The 20,450-nt window shown below is 33.0% G+C and overlaps 2 protein-coding genes across 6 annotated transcripts in view; one reads left to right on the forward strand and one right to left on the reverse strand.

The window, feature by feature from the left end:
• LOC126738393 (kelch domain-containing protein 3-like) overlaps positions 1-3,552 on the forward strand; it is a 41,832-nt gene extending 38,280 nt beyond the window's left edge. The window contains exons 6-7 of the mRNA XM_050443705.1: positions 2,428-2,595; positions 3,356-3,552. Coding sequence (XP_050299662.1) covers positions 2,428-2,595; positions 3,356-3,425 — 238 coding nt within the window. The 3' untranslated portion in view covers positions 3,426-3,552. The remainder of the gene's footprint in view (positions 1-2,427; positions 2,596-3,355) is intronic.
• Positions 3,553-11,584: 8,032 nt separating this feature from the next.
• LOC126738117 (arylalkylamine N-acetyltransferase 1-like) overlaps positions 11,585-20,450 on the reverse strand; it is a 70,875-nt gene continuing 62,009 nt past the window's right edge. For all 5 annotated transcript variants that reach the window (XM_050443283.1, XM_050443279.1, XM_050443280.1 and 2 more), the window contains exons 2-5: positions 17,921-18,074; positions 17,713-17,850; positions 17,451-17,655; positions 11,585-12,175 (exon numbers count right to left, since the gene is read on the reverse strand). In XM_050443283.1, coding sequence (XP_050299240.1) covers positions 11,977-12,175; positions 17,451-17,655; positions 17,713-17,850; positions 17,921-18,056 — 678 coding nt within the window. In that variant the 5' untranslated portion in view covers positions 18,057-18,074 and the 3' untranslated portion in view covers positions 11,585-11,976. The remainder of the gene's footprint in view (positions 12,176-17,450; positions 17,656-17,712; positions 17,851-17,920; positions 18,075-20,450) is intronic.

The following is a 20,450-nucleotide window of genomic DNA, read 5'->3' on the forward strand; positions in this document are numbered from 1 at the left end:
TAAAGAGAGCATCTTATGCTGAACGTTAACTGCTAAACAAAAGTATATTGTAGTATTTTCCAGGCAGTAACCCTGTTTTTGAACCTCAATTGCCTGGACGAATTAACCTATTTTTTCCAGGCAATTAAAACCTAGAAGAAGCTTTGACAGTAACTGTCTAAAAAAAGCATCTCGTGCTGAGCTTTAACTGTATGAAAAAGAAATATGATATTTTTTCCAGGCAGTTGAAACCTCAAAAGGTAAATTTGTTTGTGAACCTCAACTGCCTGGAAGAATCAACGTATTCCTTTCAGGCATTTGAAGCCTACGTAGTAACTGTTTAAAGAGAGCATCTTATGCTGAACGTTAACTGCTAAACAAAAGTATATTGTAGTATTTTCCAGGCAGTAACCCTGTTTTTGAACCTCAATTGCCTGGACGAATTAACCTATTTTTTCCAGGCAATTAAAACCTAGAAGAAGCTTTGAGAGTAACTGCCTAAAAAAAGCATCTCGTGCTGAGCTTTAACTGTATGAAAAAGAAATATGATATTTTTTCCACGCAGTTGAAACCTCAAAAGGTAAATTTGTTTCTGAACCTCAACTGCCTGGAAGAATCAACTTATTCCTTTCAGGCAATTGAAGCCTACGTAGTAACTGTTTAAAGAGAGCATCTTATGCTGAACGTTAACTGCTTAGCAAAAGTATATTGTAGTTACTAGTTTATAAGGTCTGATGATGCTTTATTTTGAGACCAAGACTTACGGTTTTTATTTTTTTCTCTACTTACGTAGGTCTCTTTGAGCTATGGGACGAGTTTTTTCAATCAAAAGACAAATTCTATAGGAAATCTGCAAATAAACAAAATAAAGTACTGAAAATAATTATTCTCGCTCTTTCTTAGTGCAATTTATACACAATTTTCGGGAACATTGTAAGCAAATTGATTTCTGTCAATAAGTACGTATGTAAATATGGAGTCTGTCTCCTTAATTTTAATTAACATCATGCATGCTTTGGTATTTTCTTCATGTTCAACAACTGCAGGTATTAGATCAAAAATGCTTCCTATTAATTCTTTAATTTGCTTTTGCACCATTGGCATTGGTCATTGATGTAAATGTAAAGAAACCAATTCGCTGGTAAGTTTTCAATAAACTGATATCGGCTTTAATTATTTTCCGGTACAGAAGTAAAAATTGTGAAATTTTTAGAAAAAAAATATTTTCCTCAAAAAAAAATAGTTTTTCTCATTAGGTACTATATATTTTTTTTGGAAAACGCTAAAACAGTTATCCAATAGAATTATTGCAGGAATATGTTTAATAATTTTTGAGTGAGGGGCATTTTGTAAAATTGTTAATAAAAAAAAATTGTTTTTCTCATTAGTATATTATATATAATTTTTGGAAAATGCTGAAACTAAACAATAATGAGTTAAATTATTCCAGGAATATATGTACGAATCTTGTTCTATGAATTTTGTGAAATTTACTGGATAAAAATTACCGTCTATAGACATTTTTTTTTCCATAAAAAAAACTATAATTGAAAAATTATATTTGAAAAACGCTTAAGCAGGTGTTCAATTAAACCTTTAATTAATTTTAACTTCTTTTTAAAGTAATGAGCTTTTTTAAAATTTTTTCGACACAAAAATCACTTACGGAAACTCTCATACGTGAAAGTACATTAATGATAATATTGAGATAATTTTAGATAAGTAAAAAATCAAAACGTTAGGAGAAACTTCAAAAGTTTTTGCTATAAAATGCAAGTGGCTCTTAGACGAGTGATTTTTCTGCATATGATCCTAAAAATATCAAAAATAACTTTAGTTGTTTGAAAAAGCCTAAAAACTCTAACTTGGAAATATGTACATAGAATGACTTCCTGGAAAAAAGTCAAAAACTAGCTTTAACTATCTGGAATTAATACAAAAATTAACTGGAATTAACAGAAAAAGGCTGCAGTTTCCTAAAAAGTATTAGAACTTACAGCAAGGTTTCCTCATTAATTTTTTATTTAAAAAAACATACTTTTCTTAACAATTATATAAACATAGAAATCATTATAAAAGGATTTTTTAAAGGATAAAATAAGCACGCGTAAAACGATCGCGTTGAGTCTGTAAAACACATGGTCACCAGTTAAGAGTTAATTTACATATTATGTAGATTCCGATGTAACCGCTAATGCGTTATTATTAATTACATTATTATACTGCGCCACTTTTATGGTTTATTCCACTCGTTGGTGAGTTGGTATAGGTCGGGCAGATACATGTTGCTTAATTAACAATTTTTATTGGTAGATTTTAATAATAATCAGACGAAAAATTCCGTCACACGGAGCTCATTAGGGTCATTGAATCTGAATTGATTTTCCACCAAATCAATGCCAAGATATATTATTTTGCGTTTAGTAATTAACACTCTTTTAATTTCAGTCCGATGCTGAACAAAAACCAAGAGGAAGACCTGGAGAGCGGTCTGGACGGATTGGTGGATCACAGTGACATGTTCATACTAGACCTGAACTCCTCCCTGAAGACCCTCAGTATGGTCGCGGTGAAGAGATACAACCTGGACGATTCCGCGCTACCTCAAAGCCTTAGGTAATTAATTCAATAATAAATAGTCTTGGGTATGTTTTTCGAAACAACGCTTTACTGGAATCAATACACATAAAGTTATGTGTTTGGTATCATAAGGAGAATTGCCAATGCCGCAAATTCGATGTGTTTCTTTATATTATTCAGGTTGTTAATTAATTGAGTGCCGATAATACAGCATGTGATTCCTTGGGTGTAATTTTTCTCAAATGCCAGAACTTATCAAACACGCCGGGAACATGATTTATGTTTGTCTATTCCGCACTTTAGTTACATAAGGGACTACATTATTTAAATGGGCATTAAAATGTATAACCACTTGCCATTGAGTGTTCCTTGTATTGAGAATTTGAAAATGTTTCGACATAAGTGCAAAAAACCTGTTAATTGATCATGCGTTTTAGTCCGTTGATGAATATCTCTTGTTAAATCTTTAGTAGCATCTACTCTCTATTAGGCTTTTAAGATTCTGTAATTTGATCAAAAATTATTGTATTAGTAAAATATTTCTGTCATTGTTAAATGTTGCTATCTTTGTTCTATAAAATTTTACTGTTTTAAATAGTATATCTTACAGATCTTAATATTGTAGGTATGTCTTTCAAGATTAGTTAATAAGAATTATATTATTCGATTTTTTAGCATAGGTCGTTATGGCTTCAATTGTACTATAAAAGGATCGATATGCATTTCTTGACTACATTTGGACTGTATTTATTGACCCATAAAACATGTTCCAATTAAAGTTTTTTTTTATTTTCAGGATGGAACTGTACAACATGCACATGCCGAACAAAATTACAATAAGTCGACCGTGTAACTCGGCCGGCTAGCAAACGACCCCGTAAAATGTCCCATATTATTGTTTCTGGTATAATAACAATAGTCATCGGTAAATTTGTATAGTGTCTTTTTGTACATAGTCAAAAAAAAAATAAATAAAAATAACATTTTATTGAACGACGTTTTAGTGAACTTAACTTGGTTTATGACCAAAAAAAAATTAATTGTGATTTAATTTGTATGATGAGTTGTATATAGAACGCGTTTGCATGTACGATATATAAAAAGTTAGGAATGTTATTATTTCGCTTGGCGAACAAAAAATTGTTTTTATTTTCAGCATACGTAAATATAATTTAGGCGTTTTTTTTGTGTGTTTGTGTGTATATATAAATAATATTTTTAATATAATATTTCAGTTAATATTGTCTGTTTTATTTAGTCTGTTATCCGAGGATCTACATCTCATTTGACGAAATACATATATTCTAAAATGCCTGGAATATGTTTAACAGATATGTAAACATATTCCAATTTTATATATAAATAAATCTTTCTATTTTTTTATCAAATGTATATTTAATTTTCATAATTTCATTGATAGAGGGAAATATTTATATTTACAGTATAATTCCTCTTAACCAAATTCACCGGCGAGGCGATTCGGCTGGGATTTCCCCGTTATTACGGGGACATCCCTGTGAACTGAACTATAAACGATGAACAAATAGGATACAAAATAGGATTATTTTGTCGTTTTGATCAGTTTGGTTTGTTCTTGCTGTGGGTACGTACAAAACATCATTATTTCCTTAACAATGAGTGCAAAGCGCAAAAGAATTGTGGTTTCGATGGATACACGTTTAAAAGTGTTAAAGCGGATTGATAATGGCGAATCTGTGGCGAAAATCTGTGCAGAATTTAATGTTGGAAAAAGCACTGTAAATGACTGGCGAAGAGATAGGCATTCGATTGAGGAGTTTTGTTCGAAAATGGAATCTGAGCAGCCATTGTACGAGAAAAAAACCGATTTACGAGGTCGTCGATGAAGCTTTGTGGATCTAGTTTCTTCAGGTACGTCGAAAAGGTACACCGATTGGCGACCCAATTTTGAAAGAACCGGCTCTGGCTATCCACCAGAAGATTAATAATGGAGGCGAATTTGTGGCAAGTGATGGTTGGCTTAATCGATGGAAAAAGCGACACGGAATTCGTTTCGCACATGTAAGTGGAGAAAAACTGTCTGCTGATACTTCAGGTGCGACAGAATTCAAGACTAAGTTTGGTGAAATGGTTTAAACAGAGGAATTATATGTCCAGAACAAGTTTATAGTATGGACGAGACCGGGCTATACATACAGAAAAAACTTTTCTAGGCAGTCATGAACAGTCTGCCTCTGGCTTTAAAAAGAACAAAGAACGTATTACAGTGTCCGTTTGTTCGAATGCAGCGGGAATTCATAAAATTCCACTTTTCGTTATTGGCAAGTCTGCTAAATTATTCATTCATTGATTGCCATAAGAGCACGTCAGTTTAAAAGTCATTGATTAAATACACAGCGATACACCCAATTTCATCAGTGGGGGGCACAACCATCGCCGAAAAAAAATAGGAGATAAGCAACGAATGGACGTGTCCAATGGATATTCAACGGATAGATCCACCAAAAGCGAAGTCTACAAGAGAACGACAAGCAGACAAGAGTGAGAGTGGGGTAAGACTTCGGACGACTCCTCTAAGTTCCTTAAACCCCATACCGAATCCCGTACTGTTCCTAGACTAGCAAAATCACTTAAAACCACTCCAAACCCCGACCTGGGAGCTGGTAAAGCGCCACCCCAGAGTGCGGAAATTAGGCAAAGCGAGGAAAGAGTCCGCAAACTCGAGGAGAAAATTCGGGAACAAGATTTGCAAATTGAGATAAACGCAAAAGAAATGTATGAGATTATACTTAGAAACTCTCAAATCATCGAGAGAGTACAACTGTTTGAACAAAAGATAAATAAGTTAATCTCTCAATGGGCAGATCTCGGACTTGAAATGTAAACTCGGGGAGGTGCTGACTCAAAATGAAACCCTTACCATCAAAAATTCCGAACTTAAAGAGAAACTGACGGCACAGAGGGGTCTGGCTAGAGATGAAAATCAAAAGGAGCGCAAAAATAAAAGAACCAGGGAAGACGCGGGCCTGTCTCCGCCCTCACAAGACGGAGATGAGCCGGCCTTGGAACTGGTTCACCCTGAAATAACAATAAACAGGGAGCCAGTCCCCTCAACATCGTCAGCCTCAGATCCCATCCAAAACTCCACCGAAAATCTTACACCAAAATTTAAAAAAAATCCACTGTACATGCCCTTAAACGACCTTTCCCTAGCGGGCAAAGGGAGGAGTACTGATCCCATCACTAATATTAACAAAGTCTCAAAAGTAGTGTTAAGAGACACAAAAAACTGGGCCGCAAAATACAAGTTATTTTGTGAAAAAAAAAAAACATTGTAAAAGTACAAAAAGACAAATTGGGATTAGCACTCTTCCCCAAAACTCCGAATGACCACCGAGCATTAACAGGTCTTCTCAAGGGGGAGGAAATGGAATTCCATTCCTTCTTCCTTGAGGAGGACAGGAAACTGATCACGTTCAGTTTGAGAGGACTTGAACAAAACTTCAAGCTAGAAGAGGTCGAGGAGGAGCTGAGGGCAAAGGGGTTTGAGCCGGAGGAACCGGGCTGGTTTAAAACCGGCCTAGGCCGACGAAGATCCACAGACCTCATCAGATTCCTCGTCCCCAAAGAACAGGAGAGTGTGTTTGAAATTGACAACATTTTAAAGATTAGGGTCCGCGTTGAGCGCTTAAGGATTCAGACTATTGAAAACAGGAAGCAAATTGGGCAGTGTCATCGCTGCCAGGAATATGGTCATGTCCTGAGTAATTGCAACGCAAAGCCGCGTTGCCACAAGTGCAAGAGCGAACATTTCTATTCAGAATGTCAAAAAAACAGAGCAACCCCGGCTGAGTGTTGCAATTGCGGCGGTGACCATCCGGCGAGCTATTGGCGCTGCCCAAAAAACCCAAATATAATAAAAAACACAAACATTAAAAAAAAAAGCTTCACTGAGACTTTGAGAACGACCAACTCGGACTCTAATAACAGGAGGGCGGAGCCAAAGGATGGCAATACATCATCGCACATGAAACGGCTCGATTTGTCAATTAAAAACACAAATCTCCTAAATCCTATCCCGACCAGTCGGTTCCTATCTTCCGAGCAAGTCAAAAGTCCAAGCACCTAGATGCACTAGCGGCTAGCCTGTATCGGGAGCCTTGATCCCGAACACGGCAACCGTATGACGCCGGTAAAATGTAAACATAGCCACAATAATTTGATCTTTGAAGTTCTTTTGAACTTTTCGTTATTTCGTAGTAGGACTTGCTTGTGTTTTGTGTGTAAGACTTTAAATCTATTCGTTTGACTATTTATTAATTTGATTTGTAATAATTATAAAGTGAAAAAATACTCATCAGTGCGGGAAATGTTTGAAACAAACATGAAACATTTACATTTAAAATTTGTAATTTATAGTTTTCAAATCTATAACTAATGGGTGATCATAACTAATTTTATGTGTAATAACACTAATAATTAGGTAAATATATTTTTTCTTCCAGATTTTCATGAAGATTCTCCACTAGAAGATCAGCTGTATGTTGAATGTTATGAAAACGAGGAATGTGATGCAATTATTACACAACTTGCTAAAAAACAAAAAACAGGTTCTTCGATTGAGGAGCAACAGCAAAGCCTCTTAGTGCAATTTCAAGAAATGTTACATTCTGGTAACTCACTCAAGAAGTTAGATACCATTGAAAAAGTTTTAAATTCCCTTCCTCCAACTTTAGCTGCAATAGAGAATATTAGTATAAATAAAAATAGTTTTTCATCTTCTAATAAAAATAATGTTCATAATGGAAAAATTGAACCTTAAAGAAGATTTTGGTCCACAAAAAAGAAATCAAAAAAATCTGTTTTATCCCTCAGGAAACCTTCTCAACAGGAATCGAATACCATAGCTATTCAAATACTTAACCATAAATAATAAGTACTCAATTTGTATTTTAGTTGTTTATTTATGTCGTAACTAGATATTATTTTTTTACTAATTTTTAATATTTAAATTAATTTTTTTTTGTAAAAAATTATATGAGCAGCTTTTTTTAACATAATATTTATAATTTTCTTCACGTTTCTGTGGAAATAATTATTTAGAATTAGGCTCTTCAAGTCATATTCTAATTGCAAAAAATATGTATTTACAGAGTGTCTCATTTAAAAGTGTAAACATTTACATATAGGCTTATATACATTTTCATCAAAACCTCATTTTATTGGAGTTCAACCAAACTTTGGATTTGGGGATTTTTAATTAAGGATTTCCTTCTTTTCAATAAAAAATGCCTACTATGATTTTTCGTTGTTCTTCACCCAATTTAGCATTGAAGATGCATCGAACTGGTTTTCAATATTTAAATAGACCTCGGTGACCTCTATCTTTTGAGACCGGTTTGATTTAAATCAGTCAAAAAGCAAAATAATGATTACGCTGTTATACTATTAAATGAGACACCCTGTATGTAGATAGTTGAAAGTATATGTCAACAAATGAATATATTTAATTTATTTTTACATTTAGTTATCTTTTATTTCTGCAATATCTGCAATATCCCTTAACAAATTACAATAGAATGCCCAATAAACCAAAACAAAATCAATGTAATGGGGATTAAAAATATATAATATAGGGGTATCAAAAATTAATAAATTAGACAAAGTTTAATTTATATAAAACTATCAACATCCTTTATAGTTTTATATAAATTAAAAGCCCCTTTTTTCCTGATTTCAAAAATGTATAATATGCTGACATTTTGGTAAAATATTTATACCTAAAATGTAAGAAGAATATTCTAAACAGTTTAATAAAATCTCCGTTGCTATAATTAATTCAGACGTAACTATGGTTAAAAATTACAGTTAAGCAATTTATTTATTGACCATCATTAATCATAGCAACTGAGATTTTATTAACTGTTTCTTTTTTAAATTTTAAGTAAATATAAATATTTTACCAATAGCATATATTTTTAAATCAGGAAAAACGAGGCTATTAATTTATATAAAAAATATAGGGTGTTACATTTAAAAATACCAAGTTTGTCCATTTTATTACCTTCCATACCCCTGTATTATGTTTTAAAACATTTTCTGGCGATTTAGGACAAATCCCGCAACTTTTGCATTTAAAGTTTTTTTCCACTCTGTACAATAGCGCCACCAGTCGCTCTCTAAATATAAGGAACAATCCTGTACCTATTAGTAGCAGTAGCCATTTAAAATTTGGCACCATACTATTGTCGGCCACGCAAGTTGAGCCGTTCGGTAGAATTCGGGATCGGTGCTCCCGATACCGGCTAGACGCTAGTCCTAGATGCGACCCAGAATCATAAAAAGATGGCGCCTAATCTCGACGAAAGGATCAATCAAAAGACCGGCAAGAGCCGTCGTTGCTAGACCGGATAAAATCAGTGCAAAGATGATGATGAAGTCTGCTAAACCACGGGCATTCAAAAACTTGAATCCGTGGTCTTTTATAAGTCACAAAAATCAGCGTGGATGAATTCAGACCTGTTTAAAGAGTCTTATTTAGAGTTTGTTCCAAGAGTTAAAAAACATTTAAAAAGTGTTAACTTGCCTATCAAAGTAGTTCTAGTGTTAGTTAATGCTCCAACCCATCCTCATGACTGCGATGTAGATGACATAAAATTAGTTTATCTTCCTCCTAATGTGACAAGCTTAGTGCAACCAATGGACCAAGGAGTGATCGAAAGCTTAAAAAGACGATACAGGCGTAAAGTTGTTTCTGAAATTCTGCAACACTCGGAGAGTGAAGACAAAGGTCTTTTAGAAGTCATCAAAAAGATCAATATCAAGGACGTTATCTATATGCTAGCTACAGCATTTCAAGAAATGCCCTCTTCAACGTTTATTAAATCTTGGAGAAAACTTTGGCCAGATGTTGAGAATCTAGTTGCGATCTCGAATATTGCAGGGACTGAAGAAGAAGAAAACAAATCCACTCTACAAGACCTTGAAAAGTTAACGGGTAACGAAGCATTGCAACCAGAAGATGTGGAAAATTGGATGATAAGTTGTGACGATCACCTTGAAAATGAATTTTTGAATGATGAAGAAATCATAGATTTAGCAACCAAAGAACCAGAGGAATATGATGAGAGTAGTGACATTGAAGAGGAAAAAACGATTTCTCATGAAGAAGCCAAAAATGTAATGGAACTTGCATTAAAATACATTGAGCAGCAACATGAGTTAACAGCATTATACGTTTTGGTGATTAGAAAATGGAGGGATATCGCATTCAGAAATTCACTGAAGGTTAAAAAACAGAAGAAAATCACAGACTTATTCAAAAAATAATTACATATTAAACATAAATATGAAAAAATGAAATACATAACTATATAAAGAATATTTCTCCAATATTTTATATTTATTATGTTCATATATATATGTGCAATAATCTCTTCAATACATATACATATGTACATAACATAGATAATGAACATAATATAATATGTATTATGTACTCTTGATTGTTTCTCAATCCCTTTCTGTACTATTTGTTCTTAGTTTAAACTAAGTGACATTTAACAGTTTTTTTGCTCTGCATTATTTATTGCAACATAACGCGAATTTACTATATGAAAAGATAATGAAATTGAGTCTCTCATAAATTAAAAAAAAATAAAAAGGAAGCATATAAATGATTTAATGGCCGATACATCTAGGGTGTTGATTTGACAAGTTCCAATGCATAAAATATTTAAGTTGGAAAAATGCAGTGACAGAGAAGTCGCTGGAACCATAGAACCACCATATACTATTTATTATAACCCCCTTTGTGAAAACCTTCAATTAAGGCAAATACGAATATACTCTTATATTCACTTCTGTATGTAATGTGTAAACACTAATAGAATCTCACAATCTTGTAATAAATTTGTATGCTCTGGTGCTAAAGTTGTAAGAGCGTTTTTAAGATTATCCAATTAAGTTTGCTGTTTATGTTATTTTTGTTTTCTTTCTCTCTTTGACATTTAGGTATAGAAATATATATATTTTTTAGGGTTAATAATTTGTGGTTGCTTATTTTTATATACGTTAAGGATTATTACTATAAATTATTGAAGTATAGTTTATACTGCGAAGTATTTTTATGTATGTTTTATTACATTTAAAAAATAATTAAAAGATTATTGTAACCTTTAGCTCTGTAAATGGTTTATGCTGTTGAGCTGTATTGCTAAAAATAAATAAATAAAGGTCTCATTGAGTTGTAAATGGAACAACTTTTCTTCTTGTGACAAAAGGAGGTAGTTCCATTTAAATGTTGGGGTGGAAGGCGCTTAGGGATGACAATAAAAATATGGTGGCTCTAGTTTTTCGAACCTCTATGACAGTTACACCAAACCGCATTTTTCCAACTCTTCTAGTTTGTGAGATATTCACATATTAACACTTTTCAAATTGATTTGATATATTTTAAAAGATGAAAAAATATTGCAGGCATATGAATTAAATATATGCAACAGATATGTCTAGCATATATTACAGAAAAGAAAAAGATATTCCTGGCATATATTTTATGGTGACCTGCAATATCCCCTGAATATGCCCAGTGAGGTATACAGTTAGATACTTTGGGCATATGCCTGCAATGTGTTTGTGCTATCTTGGTGGATGACTATGACATGTAGCCAGAAGTTCATTGACATACAAGATACGCACACCTACACCAATTATAATGACGAATCATATTCCAATGTTCAACCATTTTAGTTCTGTCAGATAAGTATGAGTCAAGTCTTAAAACATTACCTTTTATAGCATAGTGTGCTATGAGACTTGCTCGATACACTATCCACCATTTTATCAACATTTAAATGACTAAAGGAGGCAATTTATTTTTGTTGTTAAATGTTTATAAGTCTGTTGCAAATTTAAGGTTTCCTTATTGAAATGATTTAACCAGACCTATTAGTGGTTCTGCTAGAATCCCTTCAAGGTATAATTTACCTTTACCCACCCAAGGAAAGGACACAAAAATTTTCTAACAGAATTTATACTACAAATGCACATACAGACATCAAATTTAATAATATCCCTTAATAACTAAAACAACCAAACTTTCATTTATTATAACACCAAATACCGCATCTTTGTGCTCGCACAGTCTAGTCTTAAAAATTCGTTTATTAAAAATATAATATAGGCCGAAGTAGGTACTTTATGATTATACAAACATATTATATACTCTCAACAAGAAATACAGTACAGTATGCTTGTAAAGCACAAATAAGGTCCTGTACGTAGCGTTATCACATCATTGAACAACTTTGTTGAACTAATCAACTCATCATTGAACTAATCAACTGTTCCTTATAAATATAAAAAAATTTCCTGTATAACATTACAAAAGGAGCTCCCAAACAAGTATATTATAAGTAGATACATACTTAATGAAATTTACATAATTTTTTGTACATAAACGGTAACTGATTCGTGTGGCGGTTCGGGCTTAAATACGACCTCCCCGTTTTCTTTATGATCCGCGTATCTGAGGGTGTAAATGCACTCGAAACCCAGCTTCTTTAGGGCCAAAGCGGTAAAATGGCTGGTGCAGTCCACCGACATAAAACCGGCTCCCAATTCCTTGGCCATTTCTCTAAAAATAATAATGATAATAGTATTTGAACGTTCTTTTATAAAAACTAATATATGTGAGTAATATTTGTGGATATTGACGTAAAATAAGATTCAAAGGGCATAATTACTTTTCTAATAAAGCGCAAGTTATGACCCGGTTGGAAAATTGGGTTGGAGCCAAACAATATCTTACTGTTAATTTATATGGCTATAAATGACTGGAGAGTGGTAATCAGCGGCGGTTATTGTTTTTCCAGGCTATTAAGTTTAATTGTTATATGTTTCAAGGGCTAATGGAAGAAATATGCTTTAATGCTGAGAGCAGGATTTTTAAAAGTACATAAATTTTCCTTAATGGGGTCCTGATTTTTATGTCAACGGCACTGGACTCGATGACATTGACAGATAATGAATGAGTTAAACGTCAGTTGTCACGTGACCTTTTGGCAAGTGACATTCAAATCAGGATCGTATTCAGAACAGTGTCGAATTTTTTGGAAAAACTGCCTTGGTTTCTTGTATTTATAACCTTAAAATACTTCTCAATATTTAATTCTTTAGCTTATTAGACAAATTGTTTAGTCACTCCCGCGCTATTTAATATTTTCTCTTTTCATTGGTTTTCTGGTTGCCTTGCCCTGAAGAAAGTATTATGCAGAAACACGTATGGGCAAGTACCATCCATTTAACTTTACGCGCTAAGCTTCTCTTTTCCTTAGTGCGGTCCTTATTTTTATATCAACGAACCCGTATTCGATGACATTGACAGATCATGAAAAAGTGAAACGTCAGTTGTCACGTAACATTTTGACAAGTGACATTAAAATAAAGATATATATAAAATACTTTCGATTTTTTTGTTGAAATATTAAAATAAACTGTCCTGAAAATACTGGACTATTTTTTTTTGATATTAAAATAATTTTGTTTAGTGCGGTCCTTATTTTAATGACAGTTGATTCATGGACATTGACAGATAATGAATGAGTTAAACGTCAGTTGTCACGTGACCTTTTGGCGAGTGACATTAAAATCAGGATCGTATTCAGAACAAGTATACATGATACTATTAGGATCAAGAAAAAGATTTCGCTTTTCTGGTTTCCTTGCCGTGAAGAAGGCAATATGCAGAAACACGTATCGGCAAGTACCATCCGTTTAACTTTGCGCGCTAAGCTCGTCTTTTCGTTAGTGCGGTCCTTATTTTTATATAAACGAACCCTTATTCGATGACATTGACAGATCATGAAAAAGTGGGACGCCAGTTGTCACTTGACATTTTGACATTAAAATAAACATATATGTAAAATACTGTCGATTTTTTGTTGAAATATTAAAATAAACTGTCCTGGCCTTAACATACTGGACTTTTTATTTTTTTTTATATAAAAATAATTTTGCTTAGTACGGTCCTTATTTTAATGACACTTGATTCATTGACAGATAATGAATGTGTTAAACGTCAGTTGTCACGTGACACTTTGACAAGTGACGTTAAAATCAGAGGCGTATTCAGAATAAAGTGTAATTTTTTTCCTGGAAAATGTAACTTGAAAAGTAAAAAAAAAACTGTAATAAAATAGGGCGATGCTGAAATGAGCTGTTTTGCATTTGGGTCGAGAATATCCAGTTTAACTGGTAAACAAGATTATAAGGGAAGGACCGGAAAATGGGGTAAACAACGAATTACATTAAGGATATTTAGGTTTGAGGTTATAAATCATAGTTATAAAATTTTAATTAATTTTTAAAAAAATTTCCAGAGGAAAAATCTTCAAGTAAACGGTCTAATTAAACTTCCACTTTAATACCCCCCAGAGGCACAAAAGCGCCCTCCGTGCACCCGTCAGGGATAACACAAAGGGACGAGTTTCTCCCCAATTTATCCCTTTTTCCTCCGGCTTTCTCTCAGATAATGATTTTATTATACGAAAACTGAATTTTATGGGTTCAAGGTTACGCTCGCTCCTGGGTGACCTACTACAACTCGCCTCTTTCTTTTATTATATCTTGCCACGTGCCCTTATGATATAAATATAAAGATATCCCAGGAACGTCCTAGGAATATCCTGTAAAATATTTTGGCCATTTTATGGGCAGATTTGTTAAGAGAATTTAATTTAACAAAAGTGCGCTTAGCAAATCTTCTGTTTGGACCTTTTATTTATTTAAAAAAAAAAACCGTTTTCAAGCTTAATGTGTTAGAGAAAGACCGACTTATGTCAATAACAATGTGTAAGATAAAGAAAGATGAACCATTAGAAAATGAAACAATTTGACGTTTTCGGAGAGCCACGTATAAGTTACCTCCTCGTCTTACATATTGTAATTGAGAATTGTCTCACTCCTACTCATTGCCAAAGTCCTGGGCGATTTTTCCATTATTGCACACAATCGGCATTTTTTATCAATTTGTTATTATTGTGTTATTATTTATATACAGTTTTTAAATAAATAAAATTAGTTAACTGTGACGTATTTAGGTTTGTGAGGTTGTGTGTTAACTATAGAATCATATTATAGAGGTTAATCGCAAACTTTGTTGACATTGAAGGGCAGTGAGTGAAATATAAAATTTAATATTGTATGGGAATAACAAGGTAAAGTATATCACCAATACTAAAATTTGCCAGGAAAAAAGACATACCAACATTACGATGTGTCTTTCTTTGTCTTACATATTATAGTAATTGAATACTAATAATTCGATTGTCTTATGATCTCACTGTGCGCTTTTTCCATTGTATAATATACAAAATCAGTATTTTTATTATTTTATAATATGTTATTATTTATATACGGTGTATTATTTATTTACTTCATTTTAATTTAATAAATTCGTGATAAAATTATTTAATTGTAACGTATTTAGTTTTGTGAGGTTAGGTGTTTACTTTATTAAAATTCAACCGATGTGAGTGAAACGAAACAAAATTATAAATATTTAATATATGGCAATAACAAGGTAATCAAAGTATCACACGTATAAATATCCCACATTATATTATATCACAAATATTAAAATCTGACAGAAAAAAGGCCATACAAAATTGCGGATATGACTTTCTTTGTCTTTCACATTGTTATTGACATAAGTCTGTCTGTCTCTTACACATTATAATACATTCGTCACAAAATTAGAGGTTATGTGTTTACTTTATTGACATTTAACAGATGTGAGTGAAACAAAACAAATATTTTAATATATGGAAATAACAAGGTAATGTACATCACACGCATATAAATATTATAATATCATTATATTACATCATAAATATTAAAATCTGTCAGAAAAAAGGCATAAAAATTTTCGGACATACCTTTCTTTGTCTTACGCATTGTTATGTACAGAAGTCTGCCTTTCTCTCACATTAATAGTAGATTTACTTTCAATGGGATCATGTGCTAGAGAAAGACCTACTTATGTCAATAACAATGTGTAAGACAAAGAAAGGCAAACCATTAAAAATGAAAGGAACATTTTCGGATTACCCGTCCTTGTCCTACACATAGTAATTGAATACCAAAAATTCGATGGGTCTCACTTCCACTCGTTAAAGTTCTGGCCGCTTTTTCTATTTTTTAATATACAAAATTGGCATTTTTATCATCAATTTATACGTTATTATTATATAGACAGCGATCATATTTATTTATTTAATTAATTTAAACACGTATTTAAATAAATACATGCGTGCCAAAATTAGTTAATTGTGACGTATTCACTTTTGTGAGGTTATGTTGTGTGATTATTTGATTAGCGTTCAACAAGGCAATAGAAAGTTTCAGATATCGCTTTCTTTGTCTTACGCATTGTTATGTACATAAGTCTGCCTTTCTCTCACATTAATAATAGATTTACTTTCAATGGGATGAAGTGCTAGAGAAAGACCTACTTATGTCAATAACAATGTGTAAGACAAAAAAGGCAAACCATTAAAAATGCAAGGAACATTTTCGGATTACCCGTCCTTGTCCTACACGTAGTAATTGAATACCAAAAATTCGATGGGTCTCACTTCCACTCGTTAAAGTTCTGGCCGCTTTTTCTATTTTTTAATATACAAAATTGGCATTTTTATCATCAATTTATACGTTATTATTATATAGACAGCGATCATATTTATTTATTTAATTAATTTAAACACGTATTTAAATAAATACATGCGTGCCAAAATTAGTTAATTGTGACGTATTCACTTTTGTGAGGTTATGTTGTGTGATTATTTGATTAGCGTTCAACAAGGCAATAGAAAGTTTCAGATATCGCTTTCTTTGTCTTACGCATTGTTATGTACATAAGTCTGCCTTTCTCTCACATTAATAATAGATTTACTTTCAATGGGATGAAGTGCTAGAGAAAGACCTACTTATGTCAATAACAATGTGTAAGACAAAAAAGGCAAACCATTAAAAATGCAAGGAACATTTTCGGATTACCCGTCCTTGTCCTACACGTAGTAATTGAATACCAAAAATTCGATGGGTCTCACTTCCACTCGTTAAAGTCCTGGCCGCTTTTTCCATTTTTTAATATACAAAATTGGCATTTTTATCATCAATTTATACGTTATTATTATATAGACAGTGATCATATTTATTTATTTAATTAATTTAAACACGTATTTAAATAAATACATGCGTGCCAAAATTAGTTAATTGTGACGTATTCATTTTTGTGAGGTTATGTTGTGTGATTATTTGATTAGCGTTCAACAAGGCAATAGAAAGTTTCAGATATGCCTTTCTTTGTCTTACGCATTGGTATGTACATAAGTCTGCCTTTCTCCTACACATTATAATAATACAAAATAACTAAAGTATATTTGAGTTGCTCCGTAAAATTTTAAATTATTATTACTTAATTCCTATGATGTAAAAGTAATAATTATAACATATACATTACATAGTAAGTTATTCCTATGAATGTTAAATTTTAAAGTTTCACTCTCATTCGTTCCATAACCTTACAAAACTGAATACGTCACAATTAATTACTAATACGTCAACGTCAACTGAGTGAATTAACACATAACCTCACAAATACGTCCCAGTTTTTCAGTAAATTATCAATTTAATTATTAATTAATCATGTAAACAGATAAAATAATCCAAATACCGAGTTTGTATTGGAAAACGGTGCCAAAAAGACTGAAGTGAGGAGATGTGCTACAATTCCATCCAAATAATCTAGAACTTGACTAAGTAACTCGAAGTTTTTAAGGTACATAATTATATATCAAATTAACGGGTAAGAAATGCATTTTCTTTGCCTAAAATCCACAGTGCCTTACCTGGTTTTATTCAAGAGTTCCTTGGCGATGCCTTGGCCCCTATACGCGTTATTCACCGTAAGAATTTTGGTGGTCATGGCGGTGTCACTATCGGGAAATTTCGAAAAAATATCAGACTCGACCTCCACTTTGCCCAACATTCTAACGATTTTCGAAAATTTCGGATCGGTTATCTCGTGTTCGTCAGGGGGATCCTGTAAATAACCTAAAAAAAGAATAACGTCATTTATATGTATTGGGGTAAAAAGTGATTAGGTACAACCTCTTTTCAATAAATCGTTCAAGCAGACTCCGATGATTTTCCCGTTGTGTATCGCTTTCAGGTTTAGGCCGTTGTCGATGTTCTTGGTGGAAAAGTACTCGAGATCTTTACATCTGGGGTTATTTTCGTTTATTAAATCTGTAAACCAAAAGTTCTTAACAATTGAATTTCCTATGTTATATCCGAAATTAATATCACATCACTTTACCTAAATATTTATTAAGAGGTTCATCCCTGAAGAAAAACTCCCTTAGAAAATTTAAAATGTCTTCCTTGTCACTAGCAGTGGTTACCACGATGTCGTACTCCTTGGGGCTCACGGGGGTAGTGGGTGGCGAAGCCATACCTCTAGAGTCGATGGACTGAAAAGGAATTATTTAATATTATCGCTTTTTTTTAAATAAAGTTTGGCAACATTGTTTGTTGTCAAGTTCAGGCACAAAATGCCGATTGGTCAGTTTCATAGAGAGATCGTTTGACAAAAAGAGAGAACAAGAATACGAAACCAGGAGAAGAAACAGAGAGGAGAGGCAAATTGTACAGAAAAAGAAGAAGCAGCGTTTTGGAGCACGCCCTCTTTGCCTATCACACGTGATTGTCTGAAAGTTGTATCGAAGGAAATTGTTGCCTCGAAAAGTCTCTCTAGGCTGCGATGTTTCGAACTTTTAAATAAAAAAGTCCTCAGGACTTTTTTGAAATATATTCTAGATCATTTAAAGTAATTTCTAAAGTTTTTCAGATTGTACGCCGACATTCATCATCTCAGTTGTGCGCGCCATTTCTGGAGACTCGTTAAATGTAAAGAATCTTCCAGCTTTAGCCGCTAGGAGGCCAGTCGAAGTCTGAATATTGGCGCGACTTTTAAATCGAAATAAATACATGTGTAAATAAATGTTTCTAGTAGTCTACTGAAAATCCGTAGATTCTTGAATTAAATTCATTGGACACCTATTTCGGCATTTCTTAAAAAAATATACAGGATGGGAGAGAAATAGATTTTTTTAGAAAGACAATTTTATTCAATCCCAATCAATACTCAAAAACCAGCGAAATCATAAAATTTAATTCTTTGGACATCTATTTCGTCTTTTTTTTTTAAATGTACAGGGCAAGAAGAACATTGATTTTTTTAAACAGACAATTTTATTTTAAAAAAATCAATCATGCCCATAACTCAAAAGCCAGAAAACCCCCAAAATTGAAAACTCGTTCACAGATTCTTGAATTCAATTCAATGGACACTTTGAATTTATCTAAAACACACTTTTTATTTGTGTATCCCTCTCTCTTTAAGAGTGACCATCGTATATGAAAAAAATTCTTCGACATTCGCGACATCTGTGGAGACACGTGGAATGCAAGCGAATCTTCCAACTCTCGCCGCTAGGAGGCGAAGTCAAAATATTGGCGCGACTTTTAAATCGTAGAAAATAAATACAGTTGAAATAAATGGTTCTAGTCGTTTTAAGTGATAGTGTTTAGTGTGTACGTATGTCATAAGCTAAACCTAATTCACACCTAAACTGGAAAAGTTTAGTCCGGAAAAACTTTTAATTTTATGCCATTTGAAGTAAAAAATCTGCTTTGGTGTTTCAATCTTCCCTTTCGTTATCCTTCTCTGACCATCCTAAATACGAAAAAAAAATTCTTTGACATTGAATAAACAATTTATTTTATTTATAAACATTTAATAGTGGGTGACTTTTAACCATATTCAATGGGTCAAAGTCTTAATTTTTCATTAAAAGCACAACTTCCTTATATTATTCTCACGTAATAGTAATACAGACGTCAAAAATTGTAGGTACGGCAAAATGCAATGGTTATTTAGCGTGAAGTCAATGGTCAAAATCATGGCTAAAATACTTTTTTTTTTTAACCTTATAGCACGAAATACGGATATAGTTTTTGTGGGTTACGTAATATTCGAGCCCATATCAAATTGTTTACTTATAAAATCATAGTAATAAATGCAGTAAAATGGTTGGCAATAAATATAATATAAAGAAGGTCGAGGTTGAAAAAACGCAACTCAAATTTAATGCTGGAAGCTAGTAGAAGCACACAAATCTATAGAACTACACTAAAAAAGTACATGCATAGATAGACCTAGGTATTAACTGGGACAATACAATCCTTGTTTGATAAAAATAAGCTTTATTAGTAGATTATTAAACTCCAAAGACAGCACATGAACCTGCATTTGAATTTGCAAAATTAAACAAGAAAAGAACACGCCTCAAAGTTGTGATACCTCAACTGGAGGAGACTAGTTAACCTCTTTCTCAAACCTCTATAAAAACTCCTGAAAGGACTTTTGTTGCAAGGTCAATAGGATTCAATAGACCTCTATAGTTGCTAAGTTTTTGAGTAACCTTGAATAGGTTTAAGTCTTAAGTATATATAACATGGATAAGACCTGAAAATGCTGTAAAAATTCTTGCTCAAAAAGAATCGAACTATATACATTGAGTCTGACCTTACCCCAGCTCAGTTGGAACACCTTAATACAGTCAAGGAGGAACTAAGGCTGCGCAGGGACCGTGGTGAGGATAACCTCTTCATTAAGTATAGCAATTGTATTCCCTTAATAGCGGCAAAAAACCAAGGGCTCCCACTCCTTAAAAAATCTAGTTTCTTGCTATTACCAGAACACCCGCGGCCTGCGCTCCAAGACCAATACCTTCTTTAGTGCTGCGTCTACTTCTGGCTATGATATTATCTCCATCACAGAAACT

The sequence above is a fragment of the Anthonomus grandis genome, chromosome 7 (assembly GCF_022605725.1).
Source record: "Anthonomus grandis grandis chromosome 7, icAntGran1.3, whole genome shotgun sequence".
NCBI lineage: Eukaryota > Metazoa > Arthropoda > Insecta > Coleoptera > Curculionidae > Anthonomus > Anthonomus grandis.